At 43.1% G+C, this 19,246-nt stretch overlaps 2 protein-coding genes across 7 annotated transcripts in view; both read right to left on the reverse strand.

Annotated features, from left to right (window-relative positions):
- Positions 1 to 4,344, reverse strand: part of DHX9 (DExH-box helicase 9) — a 28,133-nt gene extending 23,789 nt beyond the window's left edge. Inside the window, exons 1-4 of the mRNA XM_030455560.1 lie at positions 4,168 to 4,344; positions 1,979 to 2,119; positions 671 to 782; positions 321 to 427 (exon numbers count right to left, since the gene is read on the reverse strand). Of these exons, the coding sequence (XP_030311420.1) occupies positions 321 to 427; positions 671 to 782; positions 1,979 to 2,119; positions 4,168 to 4,278 (471 nt within the window). The 5' untranslated portion in view covers positions 4,279 to 4,344. The remainder of the gene's footprint in view (positions 1 to 320; positions 428 to 670; positions 783 to 1,978; positions 2,120 to 4,167) is intronic.
- A 1,578-nt stretch (positions 4,345 to 5,922) lies between these two features.
- On the reverse strand, positions 5,923 to 15,566 carry NPL (N-acetylneuraminate pyruvate lyase). Of its 6 annotated transcripts, none has more exons than XM_030455243.1 (13): positions 15,001 to 15,073; positions 13,508 to 13,647; positions 13,054 to 13,096; positions 11,820 to 11,907; positions 11,070 to 11,113; positions 10,860 to 10,917; positions 10,695 to 10,770; positions 9,812 to 9,904; positions 8,930 to 9,078; positions 8,698 to 8,744; positions 8,419 to 8,503; positions 7,556 to 7,595; positions 5,923 to 6,553 (listed from the first exon to the last, which is right to left on the reverse strand). In XM_030455243.1, the coding sequence occupies exons 4-13, from the start codon at positions 11,841 to 11,843 to the stop codon at positions 6,402 to 6,404; spliced, it is 768 nt and encodes a 255-aa protein (XP_030311103.1). In that variant the 5' UTR covers positions 11,844 to 11,907; positions 13,054 to 13,096; positions 13,508 to 13,647; positions 15,001 to 15,073; the 3' UTR covers positions 5,923 to 6,401. The 6 variants fall into 6 exon arrangements, with proteins under 6 accessions (XP_030311103.1, XP_030311102.1, XP_030311099.1 ...); XM_030455242.1 differs by having other exon boundaries at positions 13,023 to 13,096; XM_030455239.1 differs by lacking the exons at positions 11,070 to 11,113; positions 13,508 to 13,647 and adding an exon at positions 15,491 to 15,566 and having other exon boundaries at positions 13,023 to 13,096; positions 15,001 to 15,071.
- Between the last annotated feature and the right edge of the window lie 3,680 nt (positions 15,567 to 19,246).

A 19,246-nucleotide genomic window follows, 5' to 3' on the forward strand; every position in this document is an offset into this window, starting at 1 on the left:
TGACTGGTTTCTAATAATTTTAAAATATTCCTTCAAGTCTTTAAAATAAAAGGTCATCAGTATTTCTTTATTTTCACAACAAAATGTTTATACAAACAATTGGATATTTAAAGTATCAAGAGTGATTTTGTTCTTAGCTTAAACAGGTTACTTTGTTGAAAGTCAGCAGGTAAATCTACAGCTTCAGTTCAAACTAACAGCAAAACAGCAAATGAAAACTACAAGCTTGATCATAAATGCTAATAACAACTGAAAGGGACTGAAAGATACCTGAAAGACTGAAAGAATGAAAACAAGAAGAATTACAAAGAATGACTTACTGCCTGCACTTCTTGCTCCTCACTCTTTGAACAGAAACCTCTCAAATTTGCACCCTGATTGCACTGAGCTTCACCACAGTTGCCAGGTGCTGCACTTGGGCCATTGCCTATCACAGGGAAAAGAAAACAAAACAAAATAACTCTCCTAAACATCCCAACTAAACATGACCCATCCCTCAGATCTCATCCAGTCATTCTCACTACTGCTTCAAAACTAAAAGGACTTCTTACTATCTTCTGTCTGCAGAATTATGCTATTTGGGAGAAAAAAAACCCAAAAAAACAACATACTCAAATCTACAGGTGTGTTTTACATTCACCCCCATGTAAATTACAATTCTAAGTTTTACCTATTTCAGCCTCTATAAGCAAATGTGGAGGAAGAGGTCCACCAAAAGTAGGATTGGAACCAGTTACATCTCTAGCTGCTTCACGTCCATCAGGGTTATCACACACTGCTAGCTGGGAGGGGAAATGAAGGGAAATATCAGCACATTTGTAGAGTTTTTTTACTATTTAGCTAGACAACTGTTCAGATAGCTTAAGGAGATCATGATTCATTGTGCAAGAGTCATCCCCAGTAGTAAATCCTCATAGTAACACCCTTTTAAAAACTGAAAGAAATACAATTGCTGAATATTTAGCTATTTGTGAGTGCTCTATACAACAAGTAGCCCTGACTTCTTGATGTGCAGCAATTTTAAAATCAACTCTTTCAGCACCCAACAAACACCAGTCCCTGTCATATGTCCAAGGGAACTCAAATATACTTTATCAACACAAAAAAAACCCCAAAACACTGCAAGAAAATATTAGTACCCTTGGGAAAAGAAAACATCATCATTAATCATTACAATTTGAACTCCTCCCCTTTTGACTACTTAACTGACCACACCTCCTCTGCTTTATTCATGACACAAAGCACACTATCCCTTTTTGGGATCTCCCCACACAACATCTTACACTGCTATGAAACTAATGAGCACACCAGAAACAGGACAGGTCCTGTTACCATTAGGCTTCATCAAGGCAGGGACGCTGCTTCCACTGATCAAACTATGTATCATCTACAGGTATATTCTTCATGAGGTACTAGAAAAAAAGAACTTGCCAATGTGTAACATACAGCTTCATGATTTACTGTTCTCTAGAACTTCTGTAAAGATAGTTAACTCCATCCTGAGCTCTCATCTGATTGTGAATGCCAATATATGGTTTGTAAAACATCAAACCATAGCCTATTACACAAGGGGCTAAAGCAGAAAGTATTTATGGTTTTTAAAAAGTCACATTTTCAACATCTGGTTTGAGATGTGATTTTTTTTTTAAAGTACATAGCACAATACATCACAGCATACATTTAAAACAACTCCCTGTGACAAGTGTGAGCATCCAGCATAGCATTTAGTACACAGGTAAGGCTGCACCCTGAATTCTCTTCAGCCTCCTTAGTTATGCAGACATTTTTACCAAGACCACCCTCCACCATTCACTGTACATAATGCAGCTTTGCAGCCCTGCATGCACAAGTCCTGCACTTTCAGTGTTCTTCACAGCACAGAGGTGCCAGACTGAGCTTGCTCCAGGGACAGAATGCAACCAGATGCACAACACTGCAATTAAAAATCAGCCTTTGGGAAGGAGAAAGAGCAGCTTACTCCAAAAGCAGGGATTTCCTCTTTCTTCATTTCATTCACCCGAACCAAGTAATTGATAAAGTCTCGAGCAGCATTGCTCTGTGCATCTTTCTTGTTGGTGGAATTCCCCATGCCAACATAGTTGAAGCCTTCCACTCGTACCTGCAAATAAAAACACAGATCTGTGGAACCCCCAAGTGAAAGTGTCTTGAAAATCAGTAGAACTAAAACACCAAACAGCAGTACAGAAGTAATGTTATTACTATGCATCGTTACATATCATTGCACATCTACATATATTTCTGCAAGTTTTGAATATAAACTTTATACCTAATAAGAAAACCTCCAAAAGTCCATTCTCAGGGACCATGAGTGTTTCCCAAACCCTTGCTGAAGAAAATGAATCCAAGCAGAAAAGGATACTACCAACAGGCAGCAGCAAACTCTGCCCACAGTCACTTCCCTCAACCTCAATCCCAAACCCTCAAACAAGGACAGGAGTGAGTTTCAATGTCCTCCACTGAAGCTCCATGTTATTACAGCTAGCAAGATGCAATGTACTTTATAAACTTAGAAACAACCTTTAGAACAGGGATTTTATATCCTGCTAGCTTCCTTGACAGGCTGCTGCAAAAACTCAAAGGACATTTACTAAAAATTCAGACTAACCAAACACTTCACAGCTGTTTTTCTGCAACTACTGCCCCTCATCTTGAAGTTACTTTCTTTTTTTCATATTTACAGTCAGCAACTCCATTTCACTTCAGCTTCACTTGGCTAGACCCCCTTATGCACTTCTGATTTCTACTCTTCATTCTGCTGACCACATGAACAGCTTTTCACTGCAGCTAAATGCTCTTAAAAAAAAAAAAAAAAAAAAAAAAGACTTGCATGTAAAAGCTAGCCCAAACCAGGGTCTTAAGCAATATTACTAACACTAGACTGTCCAATCACACTGATAGCCACACACTGTTTTAAACAACACACTCTGTTAGTATTGTACTAAACAGGTTCCATATATAAAGCTTCCATTTTCAGCATCATCTATCAGTCGACCCAGACAATGGTGTCACCAACCAACCAGTGACTGTACTGGGAAAATCAGTAAAAGAGAATGTCTCAGTGAGATCTATCTGTTCATCTGTTAAGTGATGCTCACTGGGCATCAACACACAAAAGAGAGATCAGTTCAACAATGTAATTGTCCATATGAACTGCTCCCTCCCAGCAACGCTCAATCGTGGTTAAGATAACTTCAAAATTGTTTCACATGACTGTGCTTCTCAGTGTTGTTATTGGCAGGGAAGACGAATGGAGGTAGGAAGGGTATAACAAGAACTTCAAGGTGTTCAGTAAAGATCTACAGCATTGCTTAGGAATCAGCCCTTTCTGGTGGTAGCCTGGCACTCAGCTCCTTCACAGAGTCCACCTGAACTCAAAGAGCCCCACGAAAATCACAAAATGTTAGACTGGAAGGGACCTATGGAGATCATCCTGTCCAGCCTCCCTGCTAAAAAAAAGATTCACCTAGAGCAGGTTGAACTGGATGTCCTCTACCGAAGTTCCATGTTATTACAGCTAGCAAGATGCAACGTGCTTTATAAACTTAGAGACAAGCTTTAGAACAGGGATTTTATATCCTGCTAGCTTCCTTGACAGGTTTTGAATGCATCCAGAGAGGGAGACTCCACAACCCTTCTGGGCAGCCTTTCCCAGTGCTCTGCCACCCTCACAGTCAGGAAATATTTAATGTTTAGATGGAACTTTCTGTGTTTCAGTGTTCCCCACTGGCAGCTCCACCATGGCTGGAACCAGAAACACTGGAAGATGATAGCACACAGACTAGCTGCCAATCCAGTGTTAATTTTTTAACACATCTCAATTGCGAGCTCAGCGACCATCACAGTTTTTAAAGAGGCAACGCAACCAAACTCACCGGTGACGCACAGGGGGTAAACACACACAGGAGCCTGAGGAAAACCGGTTCCTTTTTGTTGTCAGAGCTCTGTACCCCTCACAGACCTTCCCCTTCACAGACGCACCCAGCATTTAACACATCTTGATCAAAAGCCGGGATGCTTTATCCGCGAACCACCCCAGCCCCCTCAAGACCTTCCCCCGCCCTCAGCTTCCAGCACCCCCCCCACCCAAGGCCCCGCAGGCCTCGGCTCCTCCTCCCCGAGCCGCCAGGCGCACCCCGGGCCCATCACCTCGCAAAGGAAAGTCTGCCGGCTCCTTCCACCCCCGGCGCGGATCTCGTAGGACGGCATTACCCTCCTTTTCCCGCACCAGGCATACAAGAAGTTCTTCACGTCCCCCATAGCTCCGCCAGAGCTGAGGGAGCACCCAAGAGGGCGCAGCCCCGCACCCCGCCCACTCCCCCGCCGGCGGCTGAGGCGCAGGCGCGGAGGCGGAGACGGAAGGGCGGGAAATTGGCGGCGGAAGCAGATGGAGCCGCCTTTTACCTCAGAGGGCTGGTCAGATAGTTTATCTTTGAGGAGAATAATGGGGTCTGTGAGGAAAATTCACCCCTCAGCCGCACGTTGTTGTGTGGTGCCCTGACAGCCAGCACACCCAAATGGCATTTGCAGGGTTAAGATTGATTTTAAAAGGGTCCTCAGAGGGACAAAGGACACCACATGCCTCAGGTGCTCCTCCCACACACTGTTCCTCGGGCTGTCTGTGCTCTCTTCCCATCACCGGTCAAACAAGAGCGTTCTTAAGTGTCTCAAAAAATCATGGAAGGCAGAAAGGAAGCTTTAATTATTGTGTGCTTCTTGTTAAGTGGTTGCAGACCAAGGCGAAGAGGGTAGAATTTTCCACGCTCTTGTATTACAGAGTGCCTCTTCCATGCTTTATGACACCCCTGAAAGGTGAGGAGGGAGGCTGCTTAATGCAGACATACTCCCAAAATTAGTAATTGCAGCAAGTTTTACTTCATTGCTGTCTTATGTGGCTCTTCTTCAGCATCCCATCACTCCTGGCTGCCATCCACATCTCTCCAGCTATTTCACGTTAAATCATATTTCCTTCATCTTTTAGTGACATCCTTTTCTGCTCTCCGACCTCACCTCTGTCTGCAGGAACCCTGGAGGGATGTGGTGCTGAGGGACCTTTCCCAAGTGATTAGCACATCATTTAAGGGTATTTGATGCTTGTTTCTTCCCTCTCTTCCAGCTGTCAGGCTGGAATAGCACTGCCCACCTCTGCCATGGCAGCAAAGTTAACTGGGACAGCTCTCACTAATCCTGATGCCAGGGAAGGAATGCTCATGACAACTGCTGGAACACAGTTCATCAGATATTTGACAAGTGGGTTTTGCCCAGCGCATTACACCTTTTTCTGGGGACGCTGGGACAAGCTGTTTCTGCTCTTCTAGAAAAGGTATGGAAATGCCAAGGAAGATCCAAACAGGCAGCACCTTTTGGGCCATGTCCTCCAGTCCTTAATAAAACAGTTCTTATGGGTTAGTAGATGACCAGAACTTTAAAGGCAAAACCTCAGAGCAAACCCTGCTGCAATTCCTAAGACCCCTCAAGAGGTTCAGGTGATAGCAACAGTGTCATCACAGTCTACTTAATCAAAGGCAGCTCCTCCAGACCATACAATTCAGACATGATGGGCAATGCCCTCTGCTTCCTTCCAAACATCCTGGATGATTATTTTGGATGCAGGAGTAATATCAAGCCTAGCATAGAGGGCAGGGACCTCATGTTTAGGGCAGGGACCTCATGTTTGCCAGCTACACACATGACCAAACAGGAGGAGCTCCAGCTGGTGGAAAGAGGTAAGTCGAGGGTGCACCTGACAGCAGGTGATTTCTAACATGTAAGACAGTGTAGAGATGTACAGCTCAATTCTGCCTCTGGTTTTGTTGCAAAGAAAAAGATGGAGAAATATCTATTAATTAGAGTACCAAGAGCCTTCTGTTGCAAAAAAAAATTTTTTTTTAATTTTGCATTGAGGTGCACAAAGACAATGAGATCAATCAAAAACTGGATTTTGCATACATGGTCAGTGTCCCAATGACATTGTGACAAATAGTAAAATCCCCATTTGAGCAACTAAACAGTGTCATAGTGTTTGAAAACATCCTGTAGTGCTGGAGATATTATGGAGAGAGAGGACTAAACATGATTTAGCTGAAGAGAGGGGAGAGAGATCTTCCTCATTTCTAGAGAAAAGGACTCAGTATCCTTCCACTGTCACAAATTTCTTTACTAAGACATAACAGCTATTCCTGGGATGTGCAGTGCTCCAGGGAAGCAGAGTGAAGTGACACAAAAAGGTGACCATCTGTGTGCCAACAAGGCCAGCCCTAACAGGAAGGGGCCCAGGCACATTTCCCTGAATAAAATCCCAGCTCATCACGTGTGGCATGTGCCAGGTGACAATGAGTCCCAGAAAAGGAGACCCCACTTTTAGTTCACCACTGAAGTGAACATCAGTCACTGTCAGGCCACACGATGCTCTCCAGTTTGGCTTTGGCCTTGATGATGAACTCCTCAGAGGCATCAACAAGTGGAAGCCTTGGAGGTCCCATAGGAATACCAGAAACAAAAGTCATCACAGCTTTAGTCTGTGCAACACCAAAACCTGTGTGGAATAAGCAAAATCAGGTCATTTACAGATAATTTTTCATAGAGCAATCCCTATAGAGGGGTCCCTAAAAGCAGCAGCATAGAGTTCCTGGCATCCCAGCAACCTGATTGTTGCAGCCTTGTAGCTGTCCCCTACAGCTATAAAATAGAAATAAACATAGAAAATAAAGCCCTGGGAGTAGTAACATCCTGCTGGTATGCAACAATGACATTGGCTACAAGTTTAAACCATCATAGGAAGCTTCAGAAGGTCTCTCTGTCCATAGCTCAAGTATCCTTATGTACCTCTGGAAATTCAGTGTTTCCTTCTTTACTAAATAGGCTAAATAATGATGTATTTCCTCTGACTTTTAAACAAAGAAACACAATCAAGCCATAAAACTTAATATTCATTGGGGCTTCCATATGTACAGCAAAATCACAGTGAACAGTTCTCTTTGTTAGGTGAAAAATATTATATGTCTGATTCAGTCTCCCTACATTACTCTGACTTGGTTGGTTTTAATTGCTTTTTTAATATTAAAACTTGGTTTTGTTCTAAAAATCATAAAATTTTAAAATGCTCTGGCCTTGAACAGCCTTGAACAGGAATTACTGGAAGGCAGGAGGGGTGAGTATTAGAGCTGTTTTCCTACCATTTCACAAAAATTACTCTAGAAATAAAATGAGAAAGGAGCTTTTGGAGACAGAACAAAAAAAACCCCCAAAAACAATCCACAGAAAGACTCAGGCTAAGAGGATAAATCAGACTCAGAGCTTAAAAGCTGTGAGATTTCAGGAAAGGAGGGAAGTGAGAGTGGAATCTGTCAGGGATTATTTGGTCAACTCCAGTTGTTGAGTTTCCAGCTGCTACTAATTCAGGATCCAGCAGACACACCATTTTCTCACTGCAGAATCTTTCATGAAGGAAGTTCTGAGTAAAGCAACGTGGGAGTTTCTAAAACACCAACTTTGCATTTTTAGATGTAACATAGGATGTGCACACTGTAGCACTTACCTAGTTTGGTGACAAAGTTGAGAAATTCCCCAGTGAGAAACTAGAAAAGACAGACAGGAATTTATTAGCTCCTTCAGAATTTAAGACATAAAAGCATCCAAAGTTATTATGGCATTTACATTGTATACAATTGTTGCACAGCTTTGAGAAAAGCCCTTGGTCACCTGCCTATGTGAAATACAAACAAATATTCCCCTTGGAATAGGGAAAGGAGAGAGAGACCTAAGGAAACCATCACTCCCTCTCAGTCTGTTGCTCGTGTTCAAGCAGTCTAAGAACACTGGTCTCATATTGGCTCTAAAGGTTCATACATCTGAGTATCCACTGCCTGGTGAAAAGATTTCCCAGAGCAGATACTCTTACAGATGTCTCTTAGACTTTCATCCTGCAGTCAGTTCTGTTTTAAAGCAAAACATGCCCCAAACATCCCCTAAGAACACTGGGTATAGACTGAATACTCATTGCTCAGAATTCCTCAGAAATCTTCAAGCTGCCCAGGACCAAGAAGGATCAAGGCAGAGGTGCTTCAGGAAAGCCTTCTGCCCTACATCATATAAAGTATCCCTGGAATATTAATGGGGGCTTGGGCTCTGTTAAAGGAAAGCTAAAGGAAAAAAGGCAAGGCTGTTGCTCACTTTGGGTAAATGAGCTTAGAGAGTTGAAGGATAAGCAAGGTAGGTCTTGTTTAACAGTAAGAACTGGGCAAAAAGGTGAAGAGAGAGGAATAAGCAGGGGAGCTGAAACAAATTTGCTTTACTAAAGCTGCCTTGGGTTATGGATGACAAAGCCAGGTGGAAAACAGCCCCAGAAAAGGTAGAGGAGAAAGCAGGCTGCTCCTAGTGGGGGTAGTAAAGATATTGTACCTGATACTTCCGTGCTAATGCAAGGTCTGGCTTTGCAAAGGCTTGCAACATCAGATTGGTTTTTTGGCCCAAATAGTTGTATGTGCTGTCAAAAAAACCCAAATCAAAACCAGCATTGGTAAAGGTAAAGCAGGAGCTTAGAGCCACTGAAACAAAAGACAGAGCCACAGGCTTCTGGTGTTGACATTAGAAGAATGCCATTATTCTGACAGAGATTCAGACAATCTGTGAGCAATTTGTCCTGTCAAGCAAGGGTGTCAAAGTCCAAGCTACACTGACCTTCCAACTGCTCCATCTGCCCCTATTGCCAGTGCACTCAGCAGTTGCTAGTTTGAGGAGGGAAAAAAAAGGCAAACATTTTTACTTCACATAAAAATTAAAATAAAATAAAAAGGGGGTGGTAGTGGGAGGGAGCAGTAAAACTCCCCTGAAAGTCCAGGGTTACTTTTTCCCCCAAGGCTGAAGCAAGAGAATGCCACATGAGGAATATTTTTTAGGAGGAGCCCCTTACCTCATCCACCCCATAAAGAAATGTAAACTGTTCTCTCTCATTCTTGTTTATACACTGTGCAAGGTCTAGGAGGTCCGTGTCACTGAACTTCACACCCCTGAAGGTAGGGATCTGCTCTGTTATTCCATCCAGCAACTCTTCAACACGAACTGTGCAGAACAGCAATCTCATGAAGAAACACACCCCAGTCCTGAGAGATTTTCCCTGTCTTGTCCCCAAGATTCTTTTACAAATTGTTCACTTTTGGCCTAAGCTGAGGAAACTATACAGCTCTGAAAAAAACAGTAAGACAGCTTCAGTGGGATTATTTCCCAGTCATACAAAAGACATCTTTCTATCCTCTTTGAATCATTCCTTTTAGCAGTTCAAAAGGGAAAAACCCTGGATAAATTCAAGTTGAGGAATGAACTGGTAACAACATATTTAAGAATAAATTACATCCAGAAACACCATATAACCTGTTGTCTCCAGCAGGTAACTGAAGATCTGTATTCTATTCCTCATTCCTTTGCTAAATAATAGGATTTGAAAAGCACTGTGGGTTCACACATAATTTACTAACAAATATGACCACACAGTCTTACTCCAAGAACTCAGGATTCATCTTTGAATAACCAATTCCAGTCCATTGATTGCAAAGCCATGGTCAGCGTCACCTCTTCCATCCTAGTTGTTCAGTAATCTTAAACCATGATTTTTTTGCAAATGAAGAGGAATTAAATTTTTCTTCCAGTCTTGGATTCACCCCTCACTTTTGGAATGGAACCTTCCCCCTACAGCTCCATGTGTGATGGGTACAGAGGCTGGCAGACCAATTGCACCAGCTGCTGGGGTGACTCAGGTTGCTACAGGCTTGGGAAGAGCTGGCTAAGCAGTACTTACTCTTCACAGCTGTCAGAGGAGGAATGTGATAGTAATAAAATGGAACTGCAGGGGCTTCAGATGCAACCTTCTGTAAAAAAGCTATCAGCTCAGCTGGAAGAAAACAAGCAAAAGTACCAGCATAAGAGAAGGAAACTATCTGCAGTCATAGCTCAGATTCACAGCAGCAATGGGTTTGTGCTTTCTACAGCTTTTATACCACAGGCAGCAAATAATTTTAAAACCTTAAATGTAACAAAACCGAGTGGAAGACCTTAGGGAAGGCAAAGACAGTATTTATTTTAAACCAAACCCATCTGACTAACTCACACTCAACACAGGAAACTCCTGCATGCTCTCATATGAAAACTGCAGGACCTGTGTGCCAAAGTAGTCTCACCAGGATCACTTGCATGGTGTTGGCACAGAGGACAAGGTTCAGATTCATCTCCCTCAGGTACTGCTCAAGGGAGATGATAAACAGGTTTTAAGACAATTTTTTTTTTATCACCTCAGTAACATGAAGCATGCTGGTGTATCAGCAGTTTATCAATTTAATCAGTGCCCAGCAAGGGTCAGCATGGAACCAACTGCTTCCTACTGTGGCTCAGAACAAGCATGAACTCCACACTACCTGTTCAGTAGGCAGACAAGTTAACTACTCTTTACATAAGAAACCTCTTTTCACAAGAGGCTAACAAATACACCTTTGAGTTTCTTACTGAGAGAATTCTGATATCTATGATCTTTAAAAAAATGCTTCTTCTAGGTTTTGCTTTTGCATGCCACCAGGCATGACAGGTGTGCAAACATTATCACCAACATATCTGTGGCAGTAATCCTTTATCCATGATAAAGGTTTAGAAGTAAATTGAAAAAAGCACCAGTAACCATGTCTACTCACCTTTGTTTGTTGGTTTGAAGAAGAAAGGGGCTAACACAGCAATACCAGTAGCACCTACAGCTGCTGCATGCCTTGCCTATAGAAGAGAGCGGAAGGTGCCTGAATGTACATGTGTTCTATAGGTACTACTTACAGAGTGAAAAGGAAAACATATTCTATACACACCAACTCTTGGGACTCTGCCAGACTCAGTGCTCCCACGTGAATTATCACATGATCCAATCTGCTCAAGAACAAATTCAGAAGGTTTGAGGAGGTTTCAGTGAGGGTGAAAAATACCAGTCTGCAAGAATTACTCCCTTCAGACCAGGAGCCACAGCACAAGACCTTGGCTGGACTAGATCGAACCTAAAAGGGATCTGAACCTGCACCAACCTGACAAGCAGACACTGAAGGAAAATGCTGACAGTGGCAAGCAGCTGGTGGTGGAAAAAAGAGAGAACAGATTTGCAAATATAAATCAAGTGTGACTCACATGCTGCCATATTTGCAAAACAGGAGGGACAAATCTTCACATTGCATTAGAAGTTAAAATTAAGGCATTAAGGATTTAAGGGGAAGCTGGGAAAGGATACCAAAGCATATCTTTGCTTTCTAAACCCATTGCCCTGCTGAGCTACCAGAAGAGTTCAATCTCACAGCAGCATTTTGACTGCTTCTCTGCTGCTGCCAAGGCAGTCTCCCAGGTGCCAGTCCACCAGTCCCACGTCAGCATTTCTCCTTTATATACACACAGACTGTGAGCCTTCACCCCAGTTTATTCCTGCTTGCCATTCTTCTCACCCAAAATGCCATCATCCTCTGATGTAGCAACTGAGGAGGTAGCAGTGGTGAATGATACAAGACTGATAGAGATGAGATATAGGGAATGGGTCTACAATTAGATACACAGCTGCAGATCCAAGTTGATTTTTTTTCTTCTGCCACTGACTTTGCACCTTTAGGGAAGCACCAATTTATACCTCAGCTTCCCCCAGATCAAATCATTTAATATATTAAAAGGTTCAGAAATGCTCAGAGGGCATAAATAGCAGCAGATGGGGTGTTCCAATCAGTCAGACATGGTTATACCATGTACCATATAACATAAGACCTGGAATTTCCTATTCCCTCTAAGCTACTCACTTGTCTTTTCCTTGGCACAACCATTCTTCTGCCAACTGCTTCCGCTCCTGGACATTAAGGGACAGCCCTTCTCCTGTTGTTCCATTCACTGTTTTAACACAACAGAACACAACAAACACAACACAACAAACACAACACAACAAACACACTTGCTGAGGCCTGGCCTACACGCTTTGGTTTTACTGAAGACAAGTGCTAACACTTTTGATGATATTAAAAATAAATTATATTTTTTTTCTGCCACTCATTTTAGCAGTGATAACACCACTAAATCCTGGTGTCAGAAACGTGGATGTTCCAGGATCAGCAGCACTGGGAGGGAAGAGGTAGAATTAGCTGCTGAACCTGGGAAACTGCCCCCCCAGCAGATCCTCCCTCCTCCCAGCAGTGAGTCAGACTATGACAAGAGCAAACAGGGGTGCCCAGCTGCCCAGGCAGAATGAGTGCCTGTCCTTCACCCCAAGAAAACTGCCTCCTGACATTTGGTGTCCCTGTCATGAGCAGAACCACGTGTCCTACCTAGGCTGAAGCACCCCTGGAAAGCAATTACATGTCAGTATGTTCAGTCACAAGCAGATTAAATTGGGATAGCTGGAGTCACTGCCAGGCTCCATTTTTGTCTTGGCACTCTTTCTACTTAAGTTTTGAACCAAAGCTTTATCACTGACTTGAGCTTGTTTCACTACACCAGGCTGTGAACAAACATGCTTTAGCAGATGCTGCACTCTCCACTCAGAGATCCCTGCTGCCCCTGCAGCAGTCCTTGAGACAGAGGCTGAGCAGAGAGATGGGACCAGGGAAACCCTTGGTATCACCACAGCACTCCTAAAGAAGCCTTTTTTGCTTCAATAACCCCATTGAATTCCCTGGACTCCTGAGCTGTTTTTCAAGCATTGCATCTTGCCCAAGCAAAGGGGAGAATCATTCAGTTGAGTCTTCTCTGCCTAGATAGCATTATCCTTTCATCTCTGGACATGTCACTGTATAAAGGCAATGCTTATTTTATCCCACAGAGAAATGGGGTGTAGGCAAAAGCAGATGCCCTAAATATCACTTACATTCTTGCCACTGAGTGAATATAAATATCTAGGATGATCCCACATCCACAGTTCCTCCTGCAACCCCTCTTATCAGGGAAGTTCTCGCAAGGTTGCCATGCAAGCAAAAGGGGTGTAACAGAGTTTCTGTCAAAAAAACACTTACCAAAAACATTCTTCACATTCTGCTTGCTTACCAGGTAATCCACATATTGAGAGATCACTGAAAGGTTAATTTGTCTGAAATGAAATGAAATAGTGAAATGAAATAGTGAAATGAAATAGTGAAATGAAATAGTGAAATGAAATAGTGAAATGAAATAGTGAAATGAAATAGTGAAATGAAATAGTGAAATGAAATAGTGAAATGAAATGAAATGCAAGAATGAAATGAAATGCAAAAATGAAATGAAATGCAAAAATGAAATGAAATGCAAAAATGAAATGAAATGCAAAAATGAAATGAAATGCAAAAATGAAATGAAATGCAAAAATGAAATGAAATGCAAAAATGAAATGAAATGCAAAAATGAAATGAAATAAAATTAAATGAACCACAGCAACCTTATCAGCCTCAGCAACTGTAAATCTCTAGAGATTAAGCAGAACTATGTATTTTTGAAGCTTTGCATTTGTACACACACAGATTACCCCAAGGTCTGATATCCTCAGCATATGTTTGACATTTCAGGTAACAGTTTGGTTGCATATTCTTTCTTCCAGTTTCTCTGTTCGTCATTCCAATCTTCTCTCTCAAGTGGTAATTACTGCAGGCTCATCACATTAAGGGGCTTTTTCAGGGAGATATGAAAGAACAAGAGGCATTCAAACCTTTTTTACAGTTGAGGGAAACAGGAGTCCTCTAGAGAGCACAAAGCTATTTGTGCAAGGGCTGCTAAATAGTTAAACTGTACTTGTAACTGCAAGACACAGACTGTGGAATGGCATCTCCTGGATGTGACTTTGACCTCTGTGTCTAATTAAGGGATGAGGAAAGCAGCAGACTGCCCTGACAAACAAGGGAAATGGAATTCTAAGTTTTACTTCTCTGCAGGACAAACTTATTTTGTTTATCAGTGTATGACAGTGTAATAGTATTATAATATTTCACCAGTGTTTTCATTTGTTAAAAATGCAGACAGACCCACTCTTAAACTCTGTAAGTCAATACTAGGACCTTGAAGGGGTTCACATATCACCCAAAATTTCATAGTAGCTTTCACAGAACATTTACTACAAGGGCCATGCATTCCAAGCAGCAGGCCCACATCACTCTCCAAATACCCTGTTGCAATGAATTTGAGTAGTAATAAAAAATTAAATTGAAAATAAGGGGTTTTTTTAAATGGTTTGTAGGGGTTTTCAAAAAAATGAAACAGTGACAGCAATACAAGTGAGTATTGAAAGAGTACCACATTTTACAGCACTTTTCAAGAGTGCTGTAAAGATCACTGTCACAGGACAATCTCCACTGTCTCCCTCAGAAACACATCCAGACCTTGACACAACCCCAGTCCAAGAAGTTCAGGGTCCTTTGCTGACTCCAAACAACTCTGTCTTGCAACACCAAAATGCTGTAGGGAGGACATAGGTTTATCATCACTGCTTTGAGGAAGGCTGAATTTCAACTTCTGACGATGTTATTTTCAGAACTGTGCAGTCCTTGCAATATTTTCTGGTTTAGACTAATTCTACCCACAAATTCCATGCAGGAATTAGCTAGGATACAGAGAAGCCTAACAGTTCATCAGATTTTGACAGCTGTTTTCTAACTCTTAAGAGCTCTTTCCAAGTAAGACTGTGCCTTAAAAAAAATGGGAAAACTGTGTGGCACTCCTTGTAGTTACCTTTATCATGATTCAGTTTGCATCTAAAAAGCAGCAGAAAGATATATGAACACTGATCCAAACTCTCCAAACCCAGACCTACAGCACTTGCTAAGCAAGAAGAGGCAGAGGCAAAGGAGACCCACGCTAGTTCCAGTGTCACCAGCATAGCAATTTCCCCATCCCATCAGACATCTGATTTAATAACAAACCCAAAACTGATGTGTTCCAAATGATAAAGAAGGGAGGCAGGGCTTTAAGCAAGCTGTGTGACTGACAACATGCCACATGCCTGTGGTGGTACAGGCTCATACTCACCCATCAGGAGTCATCGGGGTGACTGTAGCAGCGACAAGACCCCCTAACTTCTTTCCAGGTGTCATTGACCTCTTTAGAAAAGAAAGAGATACAAAATACTACCACCTTTCTTTAAGTGGTGCTTCAGTCATTTCTGTTAAAAGCAAAACCAGGCAAGCAAAGTTCAAAAGAAGTGGGCAGGGTGTTATTATTGGTCAGAGATAAATGCCTTGCTTTCAATACAAAGAGCTGCCTATTGCAGCCAGCATCATCTCAGGGCAAGACTGGAACCACCACGTCTGAGACATCTTCCATGTCTCCCTCCCTTTCCCACAAGCCGGCCGTGGTCCAACACATCCCCCGTAACAGCGCAGAAGGGAGAGAACCGAGCTCAAACCCCTTCCTTCCCTCGACAGGTGCTGCTCACCTACCCCCTGCAGACGACAGTCACCCACCGAGCCACCCCCGGGACGGAAAGGTCAGACGACCCCCAGGACACCTCCAGACCCACCTCGCCGAAACCCACCGCCTCTGCAGGGCACCGCACGGTACCGCTCCGCCCTCGGTCCGCTCCGGCCCGACGGGAGGAGCCGGTGACTCCTTCCGGCTGAGCTCGTATAAACACAGTGGGTTATACAGACATCGCTGACACGGCAGGATGTGGCCCTCCTTTAGGTGTTATCACCGGGCAGGTCTCCAAAGGAGGGCAACCAGGCTGGTGAAAGGACTCGAGCACAGATCCTATGAGGAGAGGCTGAGGGAGCTGGGGGTGTTCAGGCTGGAGAAGAGGAGGCTCAGGGGAGACCTCATCACTCTCTCCAACTCCCTGAAAGGAGGTTGGAGCCAGGGGGGGGTTGGGCTCTTTTCCCAGGCAACTCTCAGCAAGACAAGAGGGCAGGGTCTCAAGTTGTGCCAGGGGAGGTTTAGGTTGGAGATTAGAAATAATTTCTTTCTGGAGAGGGTGATCAGGCATTGGAATGGGCTGCCCAGGGAAGTAGTGGATTCTCCGTGTCTGGAGATATTTCAAAAGAGACTGGATGTGGCACTGAGTGCCATGGTCTAGCAACCACAACAGTGGTTCAAGGGTTGGACTTGATGATCTCTGAGGTCCCTTCCAACCCAGCCAATTTTATGATTCTATGATTCATAGAGGGGCTCTCCTCTGTGTCTCTCCTCCGTGTCTGCCACGATCCCCGTAGTCTCCTCTATCTCTGGAAATGGGGTTTAAAAGTTAAGACTTGTTTGGGTTATAAATAATTTGTGGGCTTTAAATAAGGAAAACACAGGATGAGCTGGCTGGCTGTGCACCTGGGAAGACGCTAAGTGCTATCACAGTCAAGGTGGGCTGCAGCACTTCAAGGCATCAGGTGGGGAACTGAGAATCCCAGAGTGCTTTAAGTTGGAAGATAAGTTAAAGATAACCTAGTGCCAATCCCTCTGTATGGGGAGGGACATTTCCCACTAGACCAGGTTGCTCCAAGCCCCATCCAACACTTCAGAGGTGGGGCAGCCACAGCTTCTCTGGGCAAACTGAGCCAGTGTCTCACCACCCTCACAGCAAAGAATTTATAATGTCTAACCTAAATCTCTCCCAGCTTGAAAGTGTTACCCCCTCATCCTATCATACCCTTTGGGTACTGGAAAGTGGTCTAAGGTCTCCCCAGAGCCTTCTCCAGGCTGAACAACCCCCAGATCTCTCAACCTGACTCCAGAGCAGAGGTGCTCCAACCCTCTGAACATTTGGGAACATTTGTCTAACAGCTTTATGAATTTCAGTGGGGATGTCTGCCCAGGCACAAGTCCCTTTTCACAAGTTGAAAAAAAAGAGGGATATCTTTCTGTTGATGGCTGAAAATAATGAGGGAAGCCTCGCTGCAAACTTGAAGCATGTTCACAGCTGAAGCAACTCAAGAGAGGATCAGCTTTCCTTAGGCTGTCTGCCCATGCACTCCAAAGCTGCAGAGGGAGATGTTCATGCCACTGCTGCTATTAACAACGTCAAAATGCCATCCTGGAGCTGTCTGCTAGAAAGACACATTGACTGCACAGTGACATAGAAAGAAAAACAGTTTTGCTGCAGTTCACTGCCTTTGAACGAGAAGGATTTTGAAAGGCTCATCATGGTAAGCAAAGAAGCAAATCCACTGTATTGTAAAGGGAACAAGCACCAGAGGGCATGCCTAAGCTTGCAAAGGCCTGGGAACTGCAATAAGGAGCACCCCTGATTATAAGACTTTTTTTTTCCAAACAATTAGTCACATCTCATCTTTTCTCTGTTCCCAGGAAAAAACAAAGGTGGAGCTGGAGGCAAAACCTAAAACTCCAGTTCAGTAATTTAAGGGCAAGCATCAAAATATTATCATAATATTATCATAAACCAAAATCCCATATGCCAAAAAAATTCAGCATCTTCCCAGCTCACATCTCTGTGTTTCTTCTAGTTAACAAATGTGCACATTTCACCCTCGAGGTCTCTACTCTGAGCATCAAATTGAAAATTATGGCACTGAAGACATGAGCCAGCCATGGATCTCTGTGCCTTAGTCCCCCCCTTTTTTTTTTTTAAAGCAGAGATTGCACTAAGCTCTTCTGTTCCTTGCCATGGTTATCTAGCTGCCAGCTCTGCAGATAATTATTTTTGAGGGATGCCTGCTATGGTGGGGATCTCCTGTTACTCAGTATCTTTACCAGATCCATATAATGTGCAGTGTAGAGTTTGGGTCCCCTGGCAGCAATAAACAGTGCTCTATTTGAAGACATTAATGCTGCTTATAGAAATATGGAGGAACTTACTTTAGATCAGTTTAAAGGTGTTCTGAGGTTTCTAGAAGAGGTAAAGGAGTTTACAGTAGCTTGACAGGAGCTTTGGAACACTTTATAGGACTTCAGGGATGCTTAGAACTGTTTATAGGGAGTTTAGAGGAATTAAAGCAATTCAGAGGGGGGTGGAGCTGCTTAATGCTGTTCCAAGGATTTCAGAGAAGTGTTAGTGCTGTTTCTCTAAACAGGAGTTTCAGAATTGCAGACAAGATTCCTAGAGCAGTTGCAAGGAGATTGAGAGGGCCTTGAGATCTTTTTTGAAGCAGTGTGGAGGAATTGTAGATATTAGCAGTGGTCAGTGGATTTTCAGAGATGTAGAGTAGAGGGTTTAGAGGAATTTATAACAATTGTTTATTGCTGATTAGAAGAGTTTTAGAGCTGTTTAGATGCGTGTAGCACATTTTAAGGTATTCAGGAGCTCTTTAAAGTCCAGAGTGGTTTAGTGACACTCTATAATAAAGTCCAGTGTGTTTTTGAATCAGTTTAATGATTTAAAAATGTGTAATTTAGGGAATATAATAATAACTCTTTAAAAGTTCATTGGAAATATTTTGTAGCTTTGTGGTATTAGAGGTGTTAAGAGTGTCTCAGAGCATATTCAGGGAGTTTTAGAGGTCCTTAGGAGAGTTTAAGTGGAAATTGGGGATCTTCATTGTATAGGATCTCAAGATAAGGTCAGATCAATCTGAAAGCTGCTTAGAGAAGGTTTAAAAAGATCTTAGTTTGGGCCAACTCTTAGTTTGGTTAGAGTTGGTCCTCTAACTAACCTTAGTTAGAGGACCCTAACCATCTTTAAAGGGATATTACAGCTCCTCAGAACTGGTTATTGTGCTTTTGAGGGGTTTTGGATTAGTTATTCCTGTTTGTAGAACTCACCTCTGCACATAAACAACAGTGCCATCTGCTGCAGGACACAGCATAGCCTCATCTTGAGAAAACAGACCAGATTTTTAGAGAACCCCTATCTGGAGGCCTTACTTGCTTTATCTAAATAAATGAAACCCCACACTCACTACCAAATTCCCCACAGTAAGAAGACAGGAGAATTTCTGCTGTGATCGGAACTCATCAAGCAGAGATGATGAAGAACCCTAGAAGACAAACACCCAGCCAAGGATAACTTTGATTTGTGCTGAGGTGGGTCACTGGTTTGACAGTCCAGAAAGAGAACATATTTCCACAGCCAGGGATCACTCATGCCTGCATGCTGACAAATACACAGCTGGACATCTGTCACAATAAAGTCACTCCTAGTAAGATTACCTTTTTTTTAAAAAAAAAACATCAAACTCTCTTTTTTAGTCCTGACCCATCCAGTGCTCTGGTGTCCTGGGTGTGTTGTAGTCTCGGCAGTGGCTCCAGGAGGCACCACTCTCACAGGCTCTTGTCCTGCTGGGGGGACTTCAACCACCCAGACATTTTCTGGAAAACTAACACAGCAAGGTGC

This window comes from Calypte anna, chromosome 8 (assembly GCF_003957555.1).
Source record: "Calypte anna isolate BGI_N300 chromosome 8, bCalAnn1_v1.p, whole genome shotgun sequence".
NCBI classification, from domain to species: domain Eukaryota; kingdom Metazoa; phylum Chordata; class Aves; order Apodiformes; family Trochilidae; genus Calypte; species Calypte anna.